General features: G+C 38.2%; 1 protein-coding gene across 2 annotated transcripts in view; it reads left to right on the top strand.

Annotated features, from left to right (window-relative positions):
* Positions 1–19,207, top strand: part of SBF2 (SET binding factor 2) — a 432,668-nt gene that overhangs the window by 314,988 nt on the left and 98,473 nt on the right. For both annotated transcript variants that reach the window (XM_028514405.2, XM_036029007.1), the window contains exon 17: positions 13,480–13,548. In XM_028514405.2, the coding sequence (XP_028370206.1) occupies positions 13,480–13,548 (69 nt within the window). The remainder of the gene's footprint in view (positions 1–13,479; positions 13,549–19,207) is intronic.

Raw genomic sequence — 19,207 nt, 5'->3', positions numbered from 1 at the left:
AGACTAAGAAAAGAGAGGCAAACTGGAGAAGAGACAGAAAGAAGCATGGCATTGTGCACAATGAATGGGCAGATTAAGGGCAGATGCAGTTGTGGAGCCCTGGACAGACACCAAGCATTGGAAAGACATGCCTCTTTCCACCTCATGCTTTCCTGACATCCTGTAGTAAAGGTACTGGGCACCACAACCAAAAGCACTCTTTACCAGCTGATCACTTTTGTTTCAGAAAATTGGCCTCGTTCTGCAGCTCATCTTAAAACCAGTACTTTGTGGTACTGTTGTTCTACACAGCACTAAGATCCTAGCAAGAAAAGCTAGAATCATAAAGGATGCTTAGAGTAATGGCACCTTTCACATGTGAAAGAAGTAAAAACCTTTCAAGTAGAATAGAGTCTAGTCATCTGCAGACTGACCATAAATTTCTTCTACTGTGTACTCTGAAAAACAGGCCTTTGGGGTTTTTTTGTTTATTTTTGAGATGTAATTGATGTACATTTTATTAGTTTTAAGTGTACAATATAATGATTTGATACTTGTATATACTGTGAAATGATCCCAATAAATCTAGTTATCATCATCCATCTCCACACAATTACAATTTTTTCTTGTGATAAGTTTGAAGATCTTCTCTCAATGACTTTTAAATATACATTATTATTATAATTGCCATGCTGTACTTTACATCTTACAATTTTATTTTATGCCTGAAAGTTCATGCCTTTTGACCCCCTTAGCCCATTTCGCCCACTACCACACCCCCAACCTATAGCAGCCGCCAGTCTTTTCTTTGCTATTTTTGAGTTCTACTTTGGGGTTTTGTGTTTTTAGATTCCACATGTAAGTGAAACAGTAATTTCTCTTCTAACTTTTTTCACTTGGCCTAATATCTTCAAGGTCCATCCAAGTTGTTGCAAATGGCAAGATTTCTTTCTTTTTATGGCTGAATATTAGTATACACATGTATAATTTTCTTTATCCATTCATCCATTGAAGGACACTTAGATTGCTTTCATGTTTTGGCTATAATAGTAATGCTGCAGTAAACATGGGGTGTATATTATCATTTCCAGTTAGTGTTTTACGGTAATTTCCTGTACATATCCAGAAGTGAAATTACTAAATCATATTGTACTTGTATTTTTAATTTCTTGAGGAGCCTTCATATTTTTTGCATATTGACCGAACCTATTCAATGATGGAAGCACTTCTGTCTGGGAGAAGGCAGCTCCTTCAGCCCTTACTGGACAATTCTGTTTTTCCCTGTACATCCTTGGCACCTTGGCACCACAGCACTGGAGTTCAGAGCAGTAAGTTTGAGTAAGTCTGTATTCAGGCCTAGGCCCTTTAAGGGGAACACCTAGGACTCCAGAAGCCCTCCCTCTCACTCAGCCACCATCCCCACTGGTTTTCACAGCCAGAAGTTTTGGGGACTTATCTTCCTGGCACTAGAACCCTAGCCTGGGGGGCCTGATGTGGGGCTGTTTTTCCCAATTTTTAACCAGCACACATGGGCGTGGGACCAGCCTGTTGCTAGTTTCTGCCCCTCCTACCAGACTCGATGTGGCTTCTTTATATCTTTAGTTATAGGACTTCTGTTCAGTCAGATTTCAGGTGGTTCTGAATGAAGCCACTCATTCTGCAGTGGTTCTGTAGTTCAGTTGTAATTTTGCTGTGGTTGCGAGTCCTGTGTTCATCTACGCTGCCATCTTGACCAGAAGCCTTAATTTCTCTTTATGATAGTGTGTTATTAGTGTATAGGAACACAGCAGACTTCTTATGTTAATTTTGTATCCTGCTCTTTGCTGATTTTGTTGGTTAGTTCTAACAGTTTTTTGGTGGGGTGTTAAGGGTTTTCTATATGTAAGATCATGTCATCTGCAAATAGTAGCAGGTTTACTTCTTTCTCTGTGAATTGAGCTCACTTGCTTTCCTTTCCTATCCTGTCCTGTCCTCCCCTCCCTTCCCCTTCCTCCCTTCCCCTTCCCCCCTCCCTCCCTTCCTTCCTTCCTTCCTTCCTTCCTTCCTTCCTTCCTTCCTTCCTTCCTTCCTTCCCACCCTGGGTTAGGACTTCCCATACTATGTTGAATAAAAGTGGCAAGAGTAGCATCCTTGTCTTGTTCCTGATTTTAGAGAAAAAGCTTTTAGCTTTTCACAATTGAGTATGATTTTTAGTTGTGGGCTTCTTGTACATGACCTTTTTATATTGAGGTGCATTCCCCCTATATTCACTTTGTTGAGGGTTTTTTATATTATGAAGGATGTTGAATTTTGTCAAATGCTTTTCTGCATCTATTGAGATGATTTTTGTCCTTCATTTTGTTAAAGTGGTATATATCAACATTTGCCGATGTTGAATCATCCTTGCATCCATGGAATAAACCCTAGTTCATCGTGGTGCATAATCCTTTTACTGTTTTGTTGAATTTTTGTTTGCTAATATTTTGTTGAAGATTTCTGCATTCATGTTCATCAGGGATATTGGCCTGTAATTTTCTTTTCTTGTGGTGCCTTTATTCAATTTTGGTATCAGCATAATGCTGGCCCTATAAAATGAGTTTGGAAGTGTTCCCTCCTCTTCTCTTTTTTGAAGAGTTTGAAAATGATTGCTATTAATTCTTCAAATGTGAAGTCATCTGGCCCCCCGGCTTTTGTTTGTTGGGAGATTTTTTGATTACTGATTCATTCTCTTTACTAGTGACTGGTCTGTTCAGATATTCCATTTCTTCATGATTCAGTCTTAGAAGGCTTTATGTTTCTAGGAATTTACTCATTTATTCCAGATTGTGAAAGACGGACTAGGTTTTATGCAGATACATACTAAGACCTGTGTGTGCAAATGAATGATGTGTTTTGCTCATGCCAGCACCCAGAGTGTGCATATTAGGTCTTACAAACTACACTCGAAACCGGTAGCTTCTCTCTGTATGTTGAGCTTGGCCTCGCTCCTGCCTTTCCCTCCTATACCCTCAACCCTCTCCTCCTGTCCAACCTTAGTCACCCAATTTAGAGTAAATTTTTCCCCCTTCTCCAATAAGAATCCAAACTTATATCGTTTTATTAACTAATGTAACTCCAATAAATTCAATGAAATTTTTCTAAATACTAATTCAAATTTTTTTAAGATTTTATTTATTTATTTTTAGAGAGGGAAGGGAGGGAGATAGAGAGAGAGAGAGAGACATCAATGTGCACTTGCTGGGGGTCATGGCCTGCAACCCAGACATGTACCCTAACTGGGAATCAAACCTGCGACACTTTGGTTTGCAGCCCGCACTCAATCCACTGAGCTATGCCAGCCATGGCTCTAAATACCAATTCAAATTTTTTAAAAAAGAAAGAACGGTGTTCAGGATTTGCACATTGTTTTCTTAGGGTTCCCAGGACTGCTTTCAAGTTACTCCCCTGACCTTATGCAACGCTTTACACTTACTGAGTGAGTGTCTTTCTTATCAGTGCTTGGGAAAAAATATATTTAGCCACAAGGTTGATAATCCCGTGGTTAGATGTAGTTAAGTGAGTCTTGCCTTCATGTATTTCATTTATTATATTTTGACTTTCAAAAAGATTTGAACCTGATTTTGACTTTCAAAAGATTTTCATAAATAATTCTGCTGAGCAATTATAGTCCTAATTTAAATGTTTCCTGCCAATTTTCATGTTTAACTATTTATAATGGCATTCCAGAATATTCTTGAAATGAAGAGCTAACTAAGGTATTCCCTGCTTTTATGCTATCTTTAGTTTCACAATATAAATGATGAAGAAAATTGTCTCTAGTTCTTTGTGATAATTGGTTATATATTTGATTAGTTTATCTTTTGCTCATATTATAAAAGCAGTGTAATAATCCATGGATTTAAAATAATAAAAAGAACTGTTTTTCTATATAACCTGAGTTATACACATGAAGGCTTTCTAATGTTGAAGGAGGCTTTTTTACAGGTTTTATTTATTTGTTAGTTCTTCTAAATGTGGCAGATTTACAATTCACTTTCTTTTTTCTTCACAGGAACTTAAAGTACACTTTTTGGGGGAAAGGACTGCAAAGGAAAGCAAACAAAATATACAGTATAGGAGCTACTTTGAAACTGTGTAAACTATATAAATTATTAATGTTATCTCTTCATGGTTAAGTCCACCAGCTTTTCCTTGCTTTGAAGATAGAGGAAGCAGTTTATCAATTATAGATTCTTTTGAAGCACTTTCTTTCCTTGCCTTCCATGATGAAGCATTTCCTACATATCCTCCTTGCATCTGGCCATTCCTTCTCCATCTTTGAAAGCTCATCATTCTCTACTTGGTGGCCTTTAGTTTTTCAAAACATGTTTTTAAAAAAAAAATCTCATTCTGTACCCTCTTTAAGAATGATCTCTTCCACACCCACAACTTGAATTACCACTTGTATGGTGTTAACTCACAAGTTTACTTCTCTACCCCAGACCTTTTCTCTGAGCTCTACACCCATCTGTACAGCTGGCTACCTGGTATTTTATTTTCGTGCCTCAAAGACACTTCAATGTTAATAGGTACAAACTGAATTTACAGTATCCATCTCCTCAACCCCTCAGCCTTCCCTTGTTTATAATCTTGGCAAATGGCTTCATCACTGATTCAGTTACACAAAAAAAACCTAAGAGATCCGGGACGTCTTCTGCCTCAACCCCAGCACCAAATTATATTGATTTTTGCCTTGAAAAAATATTTTAACTCAATCCACTTCTCTCTACCTCCACCACTAACACCCTAATCAAAGCTGCCATTTGTCCCACCCAGACTGCTATAGTACCCTTTGAAGCATTCATTCGATTTCAGTTCTTGTTCCCTTTCAAACCTATTTATTATCCTGTAGTCATACTGATCTTTTCAATCTACAGATCCGTCCTAGCCTGGGTTCCCCAGAAAACAGAGCCCATGGCAAAGATGTGCTCACTACTGCTGTTCTGGGAAGTTGTTTCAGGTTGGAGACACATTCTGAGGCAGTGTGGTGCAGAGGATGTTTGTTAAGGAGTACTGTTGGGATTGATAACCTGTGGAAGGAAGGAAAGGAAGTGGAATTAGACAGAAGGAAAAGTCAAACAATACTGTAGGCCCAAGGGTAGCTTCAGTTAAACCCACAGAGTTCCCAAGCTGGAGTTGTCCCCTGTTAAGCCAAACTAATTCGATCTTTATACCCACATCTTGATCGTTCATTGAATATTGGCTGCCCCAGAAGAGGCTGTGGACAGCACTACCAGTCATGGGGGCAACAAGTCTTTTTCTTGAATGGATACCTTTATAGGGCATTGATATATTCACCTTTTGTGCTGCTGGGCTCCACTTCTTCGTGTGTGTTCAGGCACAGTTCCTCCAGAATCCTAGTGTGCCTCTCTTGCTGGAGGAAACTTAGAAAGGTGTAAGTGGAAAAAGCTTTAGCCCCTGCTGCTGTAGCTGACCATGGGTTTGCAAATGTTACTTATTTCTCTTCTCTGCTAGCCATTCCCGACTCCCTTATCCTCATTGTTTTCAGTGGCTTCCTTAGCAGTATGACCCAGGTCGTCATCTTGGAGGGGTCCTAGTCCCTCATCACCATGTCTTTCTTAGCTCAGGGTTGATGTTCTTGTTCATTTTCCATCAGAATTTGGCGAGAAAGTACCAAGATGTACCCAGGGATTTACCTGGGTGACAAACATATTCCTCCTTGCTCCTGTTGTGTAACAGGAGCCCTGCCTCCACCGGGCATTCAGGTTTAATTATCTCAGCCAAAATGGTAGCTCTCTTCATGTCTGCATTAGTAGTGTCTGAAGTACCTTGGTGATAGCTGTAGTTGATAAATTAATGGGATTCTTGTTTTATCTCCTAGTAGAAACGTTTCTCCTTTGGGGACTAGAACCTCTAACCTTGCAGAGCTCTGAGTTACAGCAGTGGGAAGTGCAGATTCTCTCAGTGGGTCACTGGGTGTGATGAGAAACGGAGCTCATTGATTTCAGCTTCTACTGTAGAGCCCTTTCCTGCTCTGGGTCCTACTCAAAGCTGGAAGCTTTGGCGTCACTTGGTATGAGTCAGAGCAGTAGCCACAGATGTGGAATGTGCTGCTTCCATAACCCAGAGAGGCCTACCAGAAGTACTGCTTCCTTTCTCATGATGGGAGGTACAAGATGCAACAAATTGTCTTTTGTTTTGAATGAGATGTTGCAGAATGCCAGAACCTCCATGAGGTTTATCTCCCATCCTCCATAGCACATGTTTTACCAAGGTTTCCAACATAGTAGACACTTCTTGACTTCTTGCTCATCCAGCCTGATTAGTAGATCATCAATGCTGTAAGTCAGTGTAATGTTCTATATGATGTTCAGATGCTCCAGATTCCTTCAGACTGAATTTGGATGGGAAGGGGTTTAGTTAACATAGCCTTGAGACAAAATTATAAATGTTTACTGTTGTCCATGTCATAGGAATGCAGAATGTTTGCTGTCCTCTCTGATGGAATGCATTCACCAAATCAGTGGTTGTATACAATATACATGAAGCCATGGTAATCAGCCTCAGCAAAGACAACCCATATTTGTTACATAACCACAAGTGGAGCTGCTACTTGGTTGAATTTGCTGAAGAATATTTTCATATTCAAGGATCTGATTTCTGCAGACACTAGACAAAAGAATTAAATTAGAGATATGATATCACTCCCACATCCTTCACATCCTTTACATCCTTAAGAGTGGGACTAATTTTCACTGTCACCACCAGTAACTTAATTTAAAATACGGACTAAAATTGCATAGCAAATAATGGGGAAAGTGTCTGTTTGTTACATTATGTTTAAAAGAGGAAAAAGAGTAAAATAAAACTTTATTTTAACAAGTATTTAGGTTACAATATTTACAATGTGCTCATTTTTCTTGGAATCCAGGTATGAATCTTTTGTTTGCAGGAGGGAATGGCATTTAAAATAATTTTTCTGACATAATTCCATGATAGCTTACTTTGTATCTGGTTTATACAGCACCAGCCTAAAGATGATCATTTTACAAAAATATTTAAGGCCTTCAGTATTTTTCCCAAGAGACTCCCTTAATCTTTTGACATCAAATCATTTTCTTTTAAAGCACTTATTATGAAATCATCCCTAGTACCTTATCTCTTATTTACTTGATTGAAGCAATTCTTTGACATTGCTGTAGTGGACTTTATAAAATCCTACATTGTGTTGGCACATGTTTACCTTTATGTGCTTTGATGGGATAAATAGAACTAGAGGCCAGTGTTAATCAAGAAGGTATGTTTTAGTATTGACTAATTTGATGATGATGATGATAGTGGCGGTGATGTATTCTTTTGGTCTCAATTCTTTGGGTCAAAACCGTGTTTGGAAGATTGAGCCATGATGAGGGATATAGCTATAATTTATTTTTTCATTTTCATGTAGTATTCCCTTATATCAACAGACTGCATTTATTCATTCTACCAACTATCTTTTCATTTATCCTATTTGCACCCTTTGCAAATAAGGACTAAATTCTTTTCATTATTTTTTTTTACTTTCTCTGTTCCCTATTTGCAGCAGTCCCATTAGGCATACTTTAGAAGCGTTGATCTGATCCTCTGTATTCCTTAATTTAAAAAAAAAATCCTGAAGCTGTGGCTGGCATGGTACAGTTGGTTGGGCATCATCCCACAAAGCAAAAGGTCACTGATTTGATTCCTGGTCAAGGCACATGCCTGGGTTGTGGGTTCAGTCCCCTGTTGGGGCGCATGTGCGAGGCAATCGATGTTTCTCACATCAGTGTTTCTCTTCCTGTCTCTCTCCCTCCCTTCCCCTCTCTCAAATAAATAAATACATTTGTTAAAAATTCCTGGAGATATCATGACAAAAAATTTTCTTCTAACCCTTCCTTTGCATTTTAATTTTAGCAATTATATTTTAAATGTTCAATTGCTTTTTCATAAATGTGGTACAGTTTTCAGCTGTCTTGAGGATATTATTTATAATTACAAGAAGACTTCTTTTGCCTAAATCATGTCTTTCCACAGATGCCATTTTAGATTTAGTTCCATATCCCATTGCATTTAAGAGTCAAAAAAAACACAGAGGTTTAAAGCACAGATACTGGAGTAGGACTACCTGCTTTTGAGTCCTGGCTCCTACATTTGTGACTGCGTATGACTCAGTTGCTTCATCAACAAAATGAAAATAATTATAGTGTCTACCTCCTAGATATGCTGTAAAAATTAAATGAAATAATTTATGTAAATCCATAGCTGAAACATGTCTGATACTCAGTAAGCACTCAGTAAATGTTAGCAACTGTTACTGTATGCCAGGTGCGGAGCTAGTCTCCAGGCGTATAAAATTGAAGCAGCTCTTTACTTCACCTTGGAGCCTGTGGTGGCCTTCAGGGAATAGGACTTCAGTAACAAATATGTGGGAGGCTCTGCTCCAAGGCCGATTGTGATGGTTATAAACGGGGTCCCCAAAACCAGAGGCAACACACAGCTCTTCCTAAAATTGAAGGTGTTTATGCTCGAGATGAAATTGAATTCTGTCTAAATGTGATTATGTGTACAGAGATGCACTTATGCGTACAAAGCAAAGAACAACACAGTGACTCCTTATGGCAAACCGAATGAAACCAGAGTAACTTGGGGAAAGGTAAACTCGTGCTCATGGAGACAGAGGCATGGTGCATGCTAAATTCCAAGGCAACCTTCCTGCTAAGGCCATTGGACACAGAATTCATGTCTTGCTGTTCCACTCAAGGATTTAAACTCATTGAAAAGTAAATAAATAAAAGTGGATTTGTTAAAAAAAAAGAATTGAAGTACACTGGGGCTAGTCTCTCAATATATTATTTGTCAAACCTGGTATTCACCTTTTATCCCAATGGGAATTGTGGTACATGTTAAATAACTATAGTATTCAAAATTCTGATACATTCTCTGTGGACATATAAGTTCATTTAGTATTAAAACATGACCTGAGGCTGAAACTACAGTGAGAGTCCTTTTGTTTATTTTGTGTGTAGCACTGTAGTTGGAAAGGGCAGAGAAATACAAGGGACAATGTTTTGGAGGTGCCGAGGGCACCTCCAAATGTAATGACAAAGCAAGGCATAGACAGTATTCCTAGGGCTATTAGATGTGGTGGGAATAACTGTGATGTGGAATGAAGATGATTATAAAGCTTGTAGCAAGCGGGATCAGCGGGTCGGTTGGGTATGGAGCTGGATCTACACCATGGAGCGTTTACAAGCTAGGAAGCAGAGTTTGGGTGCTATCCTGTAACGGTCAAATCAAAACTGACATTTTTGAGCAGCAGAGTACAATGATGGAAAGAGGTGTTTTTGGCTTTGGTAGTTGTAAGTTTGGTTCCTATGTAGAAGATACAAATGTTCTCAATATTTGGACAATTCAAAATTTTTTTTCTGAGCTACGTCTATTAAACTAAAAAAAAAGTCAGTTGTATATGACATTTGTGCCACAGATAGTTGTGCCTTTCAGTCTTTTTTTTCTTTAATGTTTAAATACATCATTTTTGAGAGATTCCAACGTTTTATGAAACAGGAAGGCTGGTCATGACAGTTCAAAGGTATGCAGATTGAAAGTATGAAGTAATTTGAAGGTAATGGGAAATTAAGATTGCAGGGCTCACTCTTAATTGTAGCAGGAAAATTAAAGGAAAACTACATAGCAAAGTTCAGAATAAAACGTCTAGTATTCAAGTTCTTGCAAGTTTATAAATTACCTGGTATGTCTGTAACTACATCGCTATTATGTGGCAAAAGCACCGGGGACTTCAGGATGTGTATTTATGGATTGATTCCCCAATAGATAACTGCACTGCTCCGCAATGCTATTGCTATGTCAATTGTTGTGGACTCATTGTTTTAAAAATTTTCCATTTTTCAACCTAATTAACTTAGAATGACTCTAACGTGATTTGCAAAGAATTTTATATTTATATTTTGCAATCAGCATTTGACTGGCGCTCAGGTTGGAGACATGCACTAAAATGTGTAAACATTTTGTAAGATAATAAATAGCTCTTACATGTTTTAGGATTGCCTGTTCCCTGCTAATTGGTCATGGATTGAAATTCCCCATTGTTTAATTTTTTTTAATTTGTGGGAAATTTTTATAAATGAGTGTGTTGGACTTCGTATCACAGCTGTTGTCATTTAAAGTTTGGACAGAATTATTACAAATGAAGCCCTGCTGTGAAATCAAAGTCAAAAGGCATCTTGGCATCCCAACCATTTCCTTAGGAGAAGATTACAGCTCAAGTCTGTTGAACTTTATTGCCTTGGGCCTCATGACATTCTTCAGAAACATGCAAGGCATTTCTGTTAAAGAAACTCAGATGTGCCGGGACACAGGGGATGACATTCTTGTGCATAGCAATGTCCTAAGCAAAGGGGTGAAGAATAAGTCAGGAAGAAAAAGATGATTCACACTTTTGCTGTGTTCTGGGATTATTTTATTAAGTCCACGGGGATGATAGAGAACATACAGTGATGCCATATAGAAAAAAAATAATGATGTTTTTCTACATGGCCTGACTGTATTTCCAGTTTTATTCAGAGAGGTATACTTGGACAAAATTGTAATATTACCTATTTAAACTATATGACATGATTAGATATAGTATACATTGTGAAAGAATTTTTAAAAATTGAGTTAATGAACATATCCATCGCCTCACATATTCACATATAGACCCTTTTTTGGTAGGAATACTTAATTTCTGTTCTCTTAGCAAATTTCAATACAGTATATCAATTATAGCCACCATGTTAAATGTTAGATTCTCACACCTTATTCATCTTACAGTTCAAAGTTTGTTCCCTTTTACCAACATCTCCCCAGTTTACCCATGCCCCAGCCCCTGACAACCACCATTTTACTGTTTCTGAGTTCAACTTTGTTATTTTGATGAGGTATTTGTCTTTTTCTGCCTAGCTTGTTTCACTTTCATAATGCTCACCAGGTTCATTCATGGGGTGCAAATGGCAGGCTTTCCTTCCATTTTAAGGTTGAATAATACTCCACTATATATATACACCAGTAAATCACATTTTCTTTACGATTCCTTCATTGATCACCACTTTGTTTTCATACTTTGGCTATTGTAAATAATGCTTCAATGAACAGGAGAGTACAAATAATCTCTTTAAGATAATTTTATTTTTGGATGTATACCCACAAGTGGGGTTACTGGATCATTAAAGTAGCTTTATTTTTTAGTTTCTTGAGGAAGCTCCATACTGTTTTCCATAGTGCCCATCCCAGTTTACATAATCGCCAACAGTGTGTAAGGGTTCCCTTTTCTCCACAGCCTTATTAGCACTTGTAATTGAAGCAGTTCTAACAGATTTGAGGTGATATCATTGTGGTTTTTTGCATTTCCCTGATGATTAATGATGTTGACTACCTTTTCAGGTGCCTGTTGGCCATTTGTATGTCTTTTTTTGAAAAATGTCTGTTCAGTTCTGGCAGGGTGAATCAGTTGGGGTGTTGTCCTGTACATCAAAAGGTTATGGATTTGATCCCCAGTCAGAGCACATACCTAGATTGTGGGTTTGATCCCTGATCAGGGAGCATATAGGAAGCAACTGATCAATGTTTCTCTCTTTCTCTTTCCCCCTCTAAAATTAAATATATGTATATAAAATATTTATATAAATAAAATTTTAGGGTGAGGATTAAAAAGAAATTTCAGTTCCTTGGCCCATTCTCTAATTGGGTTATTTGGGTGGGGGGAGGTTTTACCGAGATGTATGAGTTCCTTGAATATTTTGGATATTAATCTCACTGGACAAGTGGTTTGCAAATATTTTCTCCCATTTAGTAGGCTGCCTTTTCATTTTGTTGATGGTTTTCTTTCCTGTGCAGAAGCTTTTTAGTCTGGATCTTGCAGTGTGGCTTATTTTACTTGTCATGATGTCCTCGAGGCCCATCCACATTGTAGCACGTGTCAGAATTGCCTGCCTTTTTCAAGCTGAATGACTCTCCTGTGTGCGTGCATGTACATGTGCGTGTGCACGTTTCCTCAGTTCATTCATCTGTTGGGTTGCTTTCCCGTTTTGGATATTCTGCATGATGCCACTATGAACATGAGTGTACAAATATCTGTATAAGTTACTGTTGTTTGGGGTACATACCCAGAGTACAATTGCTAGATCATATAGTAATTCGATTTTTCGATTTGGGGAAATTGCCATACTATTGTCCTAGCAACTGCACCACTTTATGTTACAACTAAGATTTTCTGACTATTTGACAACATTCCACCCAGTGGGATTTAGCATCAATGATATTTCTTGCCTGATCAATAACAAAATACCCTTTGTATATAATATCAAGAGAGAAAAAATATTTCCAATTAATTATAAGATGCATTCCAGTCTGAGAAGTTGAAATGGTGGGGGGCAGGGGAGTGTATCTTAGATTCTGTGAAATGCAGTAGTTAAATATGCCAAAAAAACTCCCTCCAAATTTTTTTTGTGTGTAAATTACACACTGTATCACAATTGTTGTGAAGGAGATGGGCAAAAGTAGCTATTTATCATGAGCATTTAGCTTTAGGACATATACACAAGGTCTGTCCAGAAAGTAACCAGCCATGCAATATGAAAAATAGAGACATTTATTGAAGAAGATATAAGATACAAGAAACATTGTACATAGGACAGTGATGCCTCAGTCCCCTTCAAAGTAGGCATCTTGGGTCTTCACAGAATTCTCCCAATCACCGTCAACTGCCCAGTCATACTGTCCTGAATCTCATTGATGGTCTGAAATCTTTTCACTTTCAAAGGTGACTTTAGTTTGGGGAAAAGCCAGGAGTCACAGGGCACCAAATCTGGGCTATATGGGGCTAAGTCACCTGGGTGATTTGATGTTTCACCAAAAAGCCGTACCAGACGTGATGCATGAGTTGGCACGTTCTCATGATGAAGCTGCCAACCACCAGTTGCCCATAACTGTAGCCTCTGAATGATCCTAATAGTTTCCGTGGAGAAATGTTCAAACATAATGCAAAATTTGATGCAGATTTGTTGCCCTACTTGCTCAGTCATTTTGAATACGACAGCCACCCAGTGTACATGCTCACTCAACGGGGTCTACCGCTCCCACAGACTAGTACCATGAGGCCGTCATTGTTCACCCATGCCCATTCCAGTCCACTCTCCTTGGCTGCCAGGTTACACTGATGTTGCACAAACTGTTCTCATTATATTAACAATGACTGGACTTTTTCTAGACAGACAGACTGTATATCTACATATCTGTATCCATCTGTATATCTATTATCTGTGTGTGTGTGTGTGTGTGTGTGTGTGTGTGTAATCTTAGAACTTATCTTAGTGCTTCTTAGTAACAATTTGGAATAAAAGTAAGAACCCCATTGGACAATCAACAATATATACCACATTTTTGTTTCCACCTATTTGTGATTTGTGGTAAATATCCTAATATTTATTTCTCTTTGTTTTGCATAAGGATTGTTCAAGTTTAGAAGAATATAATATTGCTGCAGCATTACTCCCTTTGACCAGTGCTTTCTATAGGGTAAGTTTCATTGATCTATATATAAGCTCATTATGATTTATATAAATGTATTCAGTGCATGAATCCTATCCTTTTAGTATATCTAAGACACATCTGTGGTTATATTTATTATAACACTTATTGTATACTATGTATAGAAAATTTAATCTATAATACTAAATCATCTCCTAAAGTAGAACCACCCATTTTATCCCTGCTTCATTTTTTTTCCTGCTTCATTTTTTATAGCACTTTATAACAACTAGAATTATGTATTAATTTGTTTACATTTGAGTGTTTCCCCCACCACAGAAAGGAGATTCCATGAGGTTGGGAGATTGTCTGTCTTACTCATTGTGATATCCTAATGTCATTCGGTAAATATTTATTGAATGAATGAACAAATAAACAAAATAAATCAACAGAGGCAGAAATTAAACTTCATTGGCAATTTCTATGAACTTTCTGAGAATTTTCTGGAATGTTCAGTGACTCGTAATTCTGTTATTTACATTTATTAACATTTCTCTTATCCATGCCTCTTCATAAAGAAATTATTTTTATGACAAATTCAGCAAATTCTTTTTATTCTCTTTTCCTATGAAGGACTTCTAAGAATTTAAATAGCTGCACTCTGAATAGCACATTACAGAGCATATGCATATTACATTAGCATATTTAATACATCCTTCTGAAACATGCACTAGGAAAGCATAAACCTGGGGCCGCCAGGCTGGCTCACTGTCGAGCCACATGCAGTTAGCTTTAGGGCTGCGAGAGGTGGTATGGAAGGACTCTGGCCTAAGATGAAGTGCCTCGGGCAGCGTCCCTGCCATGAAATGATACTGCCCTTAGATGCTAGCAGTAGTCTTGTGCTTTTTGTTCGGCCTGTCCTTTCTGTTTCTTCCGCCATTTCTGACTGAGGAGGCCTGGCTGCTTTCCTGGCAGTTAGTAAGTGCTCAATAAAGATCTGCCGAGAAGGCCAGTTTTCTAAAAACTTTATTTCAAACAGTCTGTTCACAGTCTCAGTTAGGGTCTTAACCCAAAGTTCTCCCTAATCAGGAGCTCTTTCCCTGCTGCTAAGTTACTGAATGTCCCGTTACTCTTCTGCTTGTCTTCCGTCCTTTTCTGAAACAGGAAGTGGAATTTATTAAGAGGTTCACACATCTGAGAACTGGCGAGTCATATTAAGCATGATCAGGAAACAAGGCTAAATCACAAAAATGTCAAACAAATGAATTTTGGGTTTAGAACTAATGACATCGCTGAAGTTTTGACATCATCTTTTCATCATCCCTCCCAGCTTAAACCCAGCCAGGCCCTCTAGATTTCCTTTAATGCGTATATACTAGTCTTCTCGGAACTTTGTAGTTCTCTGTCTCGTTCTTCAGCTAGCGTGGAGAACCCTGTCAGGAACATAGGCCGGGCTCTCCTGGATCCTAAGCTACCTTGGGAATTTGTCTGTATATCTCTGAGTAGCTAGAACATTTCATCCTATATCTTACTAGCTTCACATGTAAGAGTGCTCACATGGGCATTTGTTAAAGAAAATTTTTCACTTCAACATCTAACATATTTTAAAACTTAGATATTGTATAGAAATTAAGAAGAAACATAGGGGGAGAAATTAACAGTAGCAACTCAATTGATCAAGTGACCCAAGTCACTTATGATTCTTTTTAAGCTGAATCATTTAACCATGTTACAATGTACATTGGTAGAGGTTGGACCCTGATAGCAGAAACACCATGAGTGATAGGAAGTAAGGAATTTATTATAGAGACCAACTGTTATGGAAGCTGTGGGAAAAGTTTATGGAAGTCTGAATTAGGGTCTGCCTTTGTACCTGAAGTCCCCAGATGTCATCACAGCAGCAGTCAGGAAGATAAGCTGGATGTGACACCAAAAAGAAACAAGGACAAATTGGAATCTGTGTCTGTCTCTTACCACCTCCAATCTCGACAGTGCAGATGACCTGCAAAAGAAGTAACACTGTTGGCCATGGAGCTATGCATGCACCTGGGCTTGGACTAGGAGAAGCTGAAAGACGAGCTCCAGCAGGAATTGGAGGAATTATGAGCTCAGTTCCTTCTCCATACCAAGATGTACCAGCAGATCAGTGACAAAGTATATGACTACAGCAGCACCCGGCATCCTATACTGACCTCCAGAGTGTAATGGCTGCTGCTTCATTTTTGCCTTCCAAATCTTGGACAGATTTCCCCTAATGGCCAGCACTAACCTAGAACCATAGAGGGAAGAGAATTCTGGGAAGTACCATTTTGGCTTAGCTTCAAATTTACACATTACAAAGCCATCACACTGTGTTTTTTTAGTTTTATGGGAGTTTTTAGTGCAATTAGTTAAGTTGGGGTAGATGCTGTGGTGTTTCTCTGTATTATCAAAATTAACATATATTCTTATGTTTCAAGGGAGGGGTTATGGATTTAATTGTTTGTTGTTGGCTTGGTTTGGTTTGATTTGATTTGATTGGGGTGTGAATTAGTTAAGGTCCAATCAGGAGTCAGAAACACCAGTAACACAAACAGGGAAATATAATACGAGGAGTTGTTAAGTAGTAATGGGATTAACTACTAGGAAGTGAAGAGAATTCTGAAGAATATAAGCATAGTAAATAAAGGGCACTGCTAGTACCTCTAGGGCTCAAGCAGGAGACCCAGGAAAGGAGAGAACTTGAAAGAAGCCCCTTCTTCAATAAAACTGGGACAGCCTTGTTGGAGAGGTGCTGCTGTGGCCAGTGGGTGGCACAGAAATTAACTAAGGTGCCATGGACCAGGGCTGGCAAGCAGGAAACTGCCTACCGGAGTTCTGGCAAGACTTGCTGGGAATCCACTCACTGTGGTGCCAGTGAAACATCACAGGCAGCCACTGTTTGGGATGCCACTGAAACTCGCTAAATGGCAAGCAGTTCTGGTTGTCCCACATGCCCCTAGCAGGTGCATGCCTAGGAACCAGCAAGAAAAAGCTCACCAGACCAGGAAAAGAAACCACTCAGACTTTAGTGTTCCTTCACTACCCCTTACTGGCAAAGCTCAATAGTGTGCCGGCTGGCAGCGGACGACCGTTTCCAGGTCTAGCTCCTGTACCACAAAGCAGAGCAGAGAAAGGTAGGTTTGGAGGAAAGAGCACTGTGTTGATGACTGACACAGAAGGGTTTTGGAAGGGGAGGGTGGGTCATACTGATTCTTAGATACTTTATAAATTTGTCTTATGGGAAATTATTTCTGGGGCATAGTGCATTTCCTAATTCAGGAAAATCCGTACATGCAAATTGCATTATTGTAGCCACAGATTGCAAATGAGCCATTCTCATATTGTGCAGTCAGTATAAACTTCTGGGTCTTGCTCAGCATTGCTTCAGAGATTGGACTCAGCTGCTAATCTATTTTAAACTTACTTTAAAAATATTTTAATAACATTGATTAGTCTTATTTTAATGTTACGAGTTTATTGAGCATCTCAGCATACAAAGTTACTATGCCAGACAATATCGTAGGCAGTAATATAAATTATCGACATGGCCAATAGGAACTTATACAGTAAATAATTCCATCAATCAAAGGGACATTTTCTTAAATGAAATTAATACATGTACATGGTTAGAATTCAGATAGTGCAGAAAGATACAAAGTACAAAATAAAAGCTTCCTTTCCCACCTCTTCCATTTCCTCTGACAGTTGATTTCTCCTGGGCAAGGAGGAGCGGAATTGGGCATTATTGCCACAATGTACAGATAAAATTCTCTTTTTTCAAACCACAGTAATAGAACCATTCACACTATTTTCCTACCTTGCTTTTGTCACTTAGTAGTATATCTTGGAGATCCTTCCATATACTCGGATATAGGTAGATACATACGTATGTAATTATAGTTAATGACTGTATATTTTTAAATGAAAAGATAGAATACATATACTTACCATTCTCCTAAGAGCAAACTATTTCATTGGCCCAGATGAGATGTACTACGTACATTTTAGAGCTCTACTTATTATAAAAGATGTTCCACTTACAATATGATCATTTTAGATCCTTGGGAATTTGTTACGGTTTCTTCCCCTACTGTTCCTTCTCTCTTTTCTCTACTTTCAGTAAGTTGAGTGTAGTTCATACTTCTTAAAAGGAAGGCTTTCTTGAAGATGGTGCCCTAACAGCTAGTTTTAATTGTTAGGAGTACTCCCTGTTCCTAGGCAACCGCTAATATACTCTCTATCTCTGTAAATTTGACTTTTCTGGACATTTCACATAAATGAAATTACATAATATATGTTTATGCCTGGCTTCTTTTACAGATCATAATATATTTCATGTTCACCCACATTGGTAGATAATTTCTGTGGGACTGGCTACTAATTACAAATAAAGAATTTTCTATGCCCAGAGTGCTTTAGGACACCTTCTGTATTGTTTCAAATGGTATCTAATGCAAAATGTAATATGTAACTAAACTAATTACATTTTAACAAATACACTTGGAAAAATGTGAAATGTAAAGCATGATTTCTCAGTTTGAAGAAATATATTTTACATTTCTATCTACATGATTTCACAGTTCTTTAATTTTTCTATTGCTAAATGTTAACTTTTGCTTATACGTTCTAAGTGAACATCCACTAACATATCTGAATGTGAGACTTAGTTGTTATTCCTATTTCAAAATATAAAAACCCAGCACAAATGTATTCAGAGTGGTGCGATGGGAAAGTATGTCTGTCCTTTGTGAAAAAGGCCACACATTTGTGTAAGCCTGGCTTACCTAATCAGAGAGGCAGAAAGTAAACATTAAAGCGTGGAGAACCACCGAATTTCTTGAGCCATCTCCTGAGTGGTGACCATCCTGCCACCAGGTTCTAGCAGTAATTCCGCCCCCAACCCCTGCCCTCCAAAACGAGTAAACAAAAATCTGTTATCTGCATCTTTCATGTCAAAGCTTGTTATTTCTTGAATAAGCCTGTGTATCCAATAGAACATGGTAAAGAACAAAGTTCAGAGAAAGATGTTAGGAATAATGGTAGTTAATATTTATTGAATTGTTGCTTTGTACAAGATGCGACATTTGAGTTGGCAGTACCTGCTCCAACTTAATGAATATTATGCCCACCTAAGGTGAAGGAAGTATGGTTTAGAGAGAATCTGTACCACTCAGCTAAGTGGTAAAGCCAGGGCTCAGACTCAGCTTTGTCTGAGTGCAAAGCTCATTTTCTTTAACTAGAACAGAATTCCTCAGAGCAAGTCCCAATTTAGGCATTGTACTTCTGGGAGCTTTTTTTGTCTTTTTGCTTAGAGTTATTGAATTGGCATCACTCTTTCTCCTTCATTTCTCCAATGTACATCCCGTGAGAGGGGCAAAGTCAGGAAATACTGATTAACTGTATGTTGCAGTTAATAAATAATTGTCACATCATTATTTATTAGTCTCTAATTTCTACATATTTCTAAAGGAAAATCACACCAGAGTCACTTTTACATTTTTCTGATGATTTAGAAGTTACTTGAGTAACTAAGTGGCTTTGCCTCTTAATTATTACTATGGATCCTATTTGTCCTACTATAGATAAGATAGATTGTAGGTAATTCTAACTGGTGGAATCCAAACAAATTCACGGTTATGATTATTATGATTGCTACTAAAAGAAAAATCTTACAGTAATACAAAAA

Source organism: Phyllostomus discolor, chromosome 6 (assembly GCF_004126475.2).
Source record: "Phyllostomus discolor isolate MPI-MPIP mPhyDis1 chromosome 6, mPhyDis1.pri.v3, whole genome shotgun sequence".
Taxonomy (NCBI): domain Eukaryota; kingdom Metazoa; phylum Chordata; class Mammalia; order Chiroptera; family Phyllostomidae; genus Phyllostomus; species Phyllostomus discolor.
Note: the sequence above shows the minus strand (reverse complement) of the source record. Positions and strands in the feature narration are given on the sequence as shown.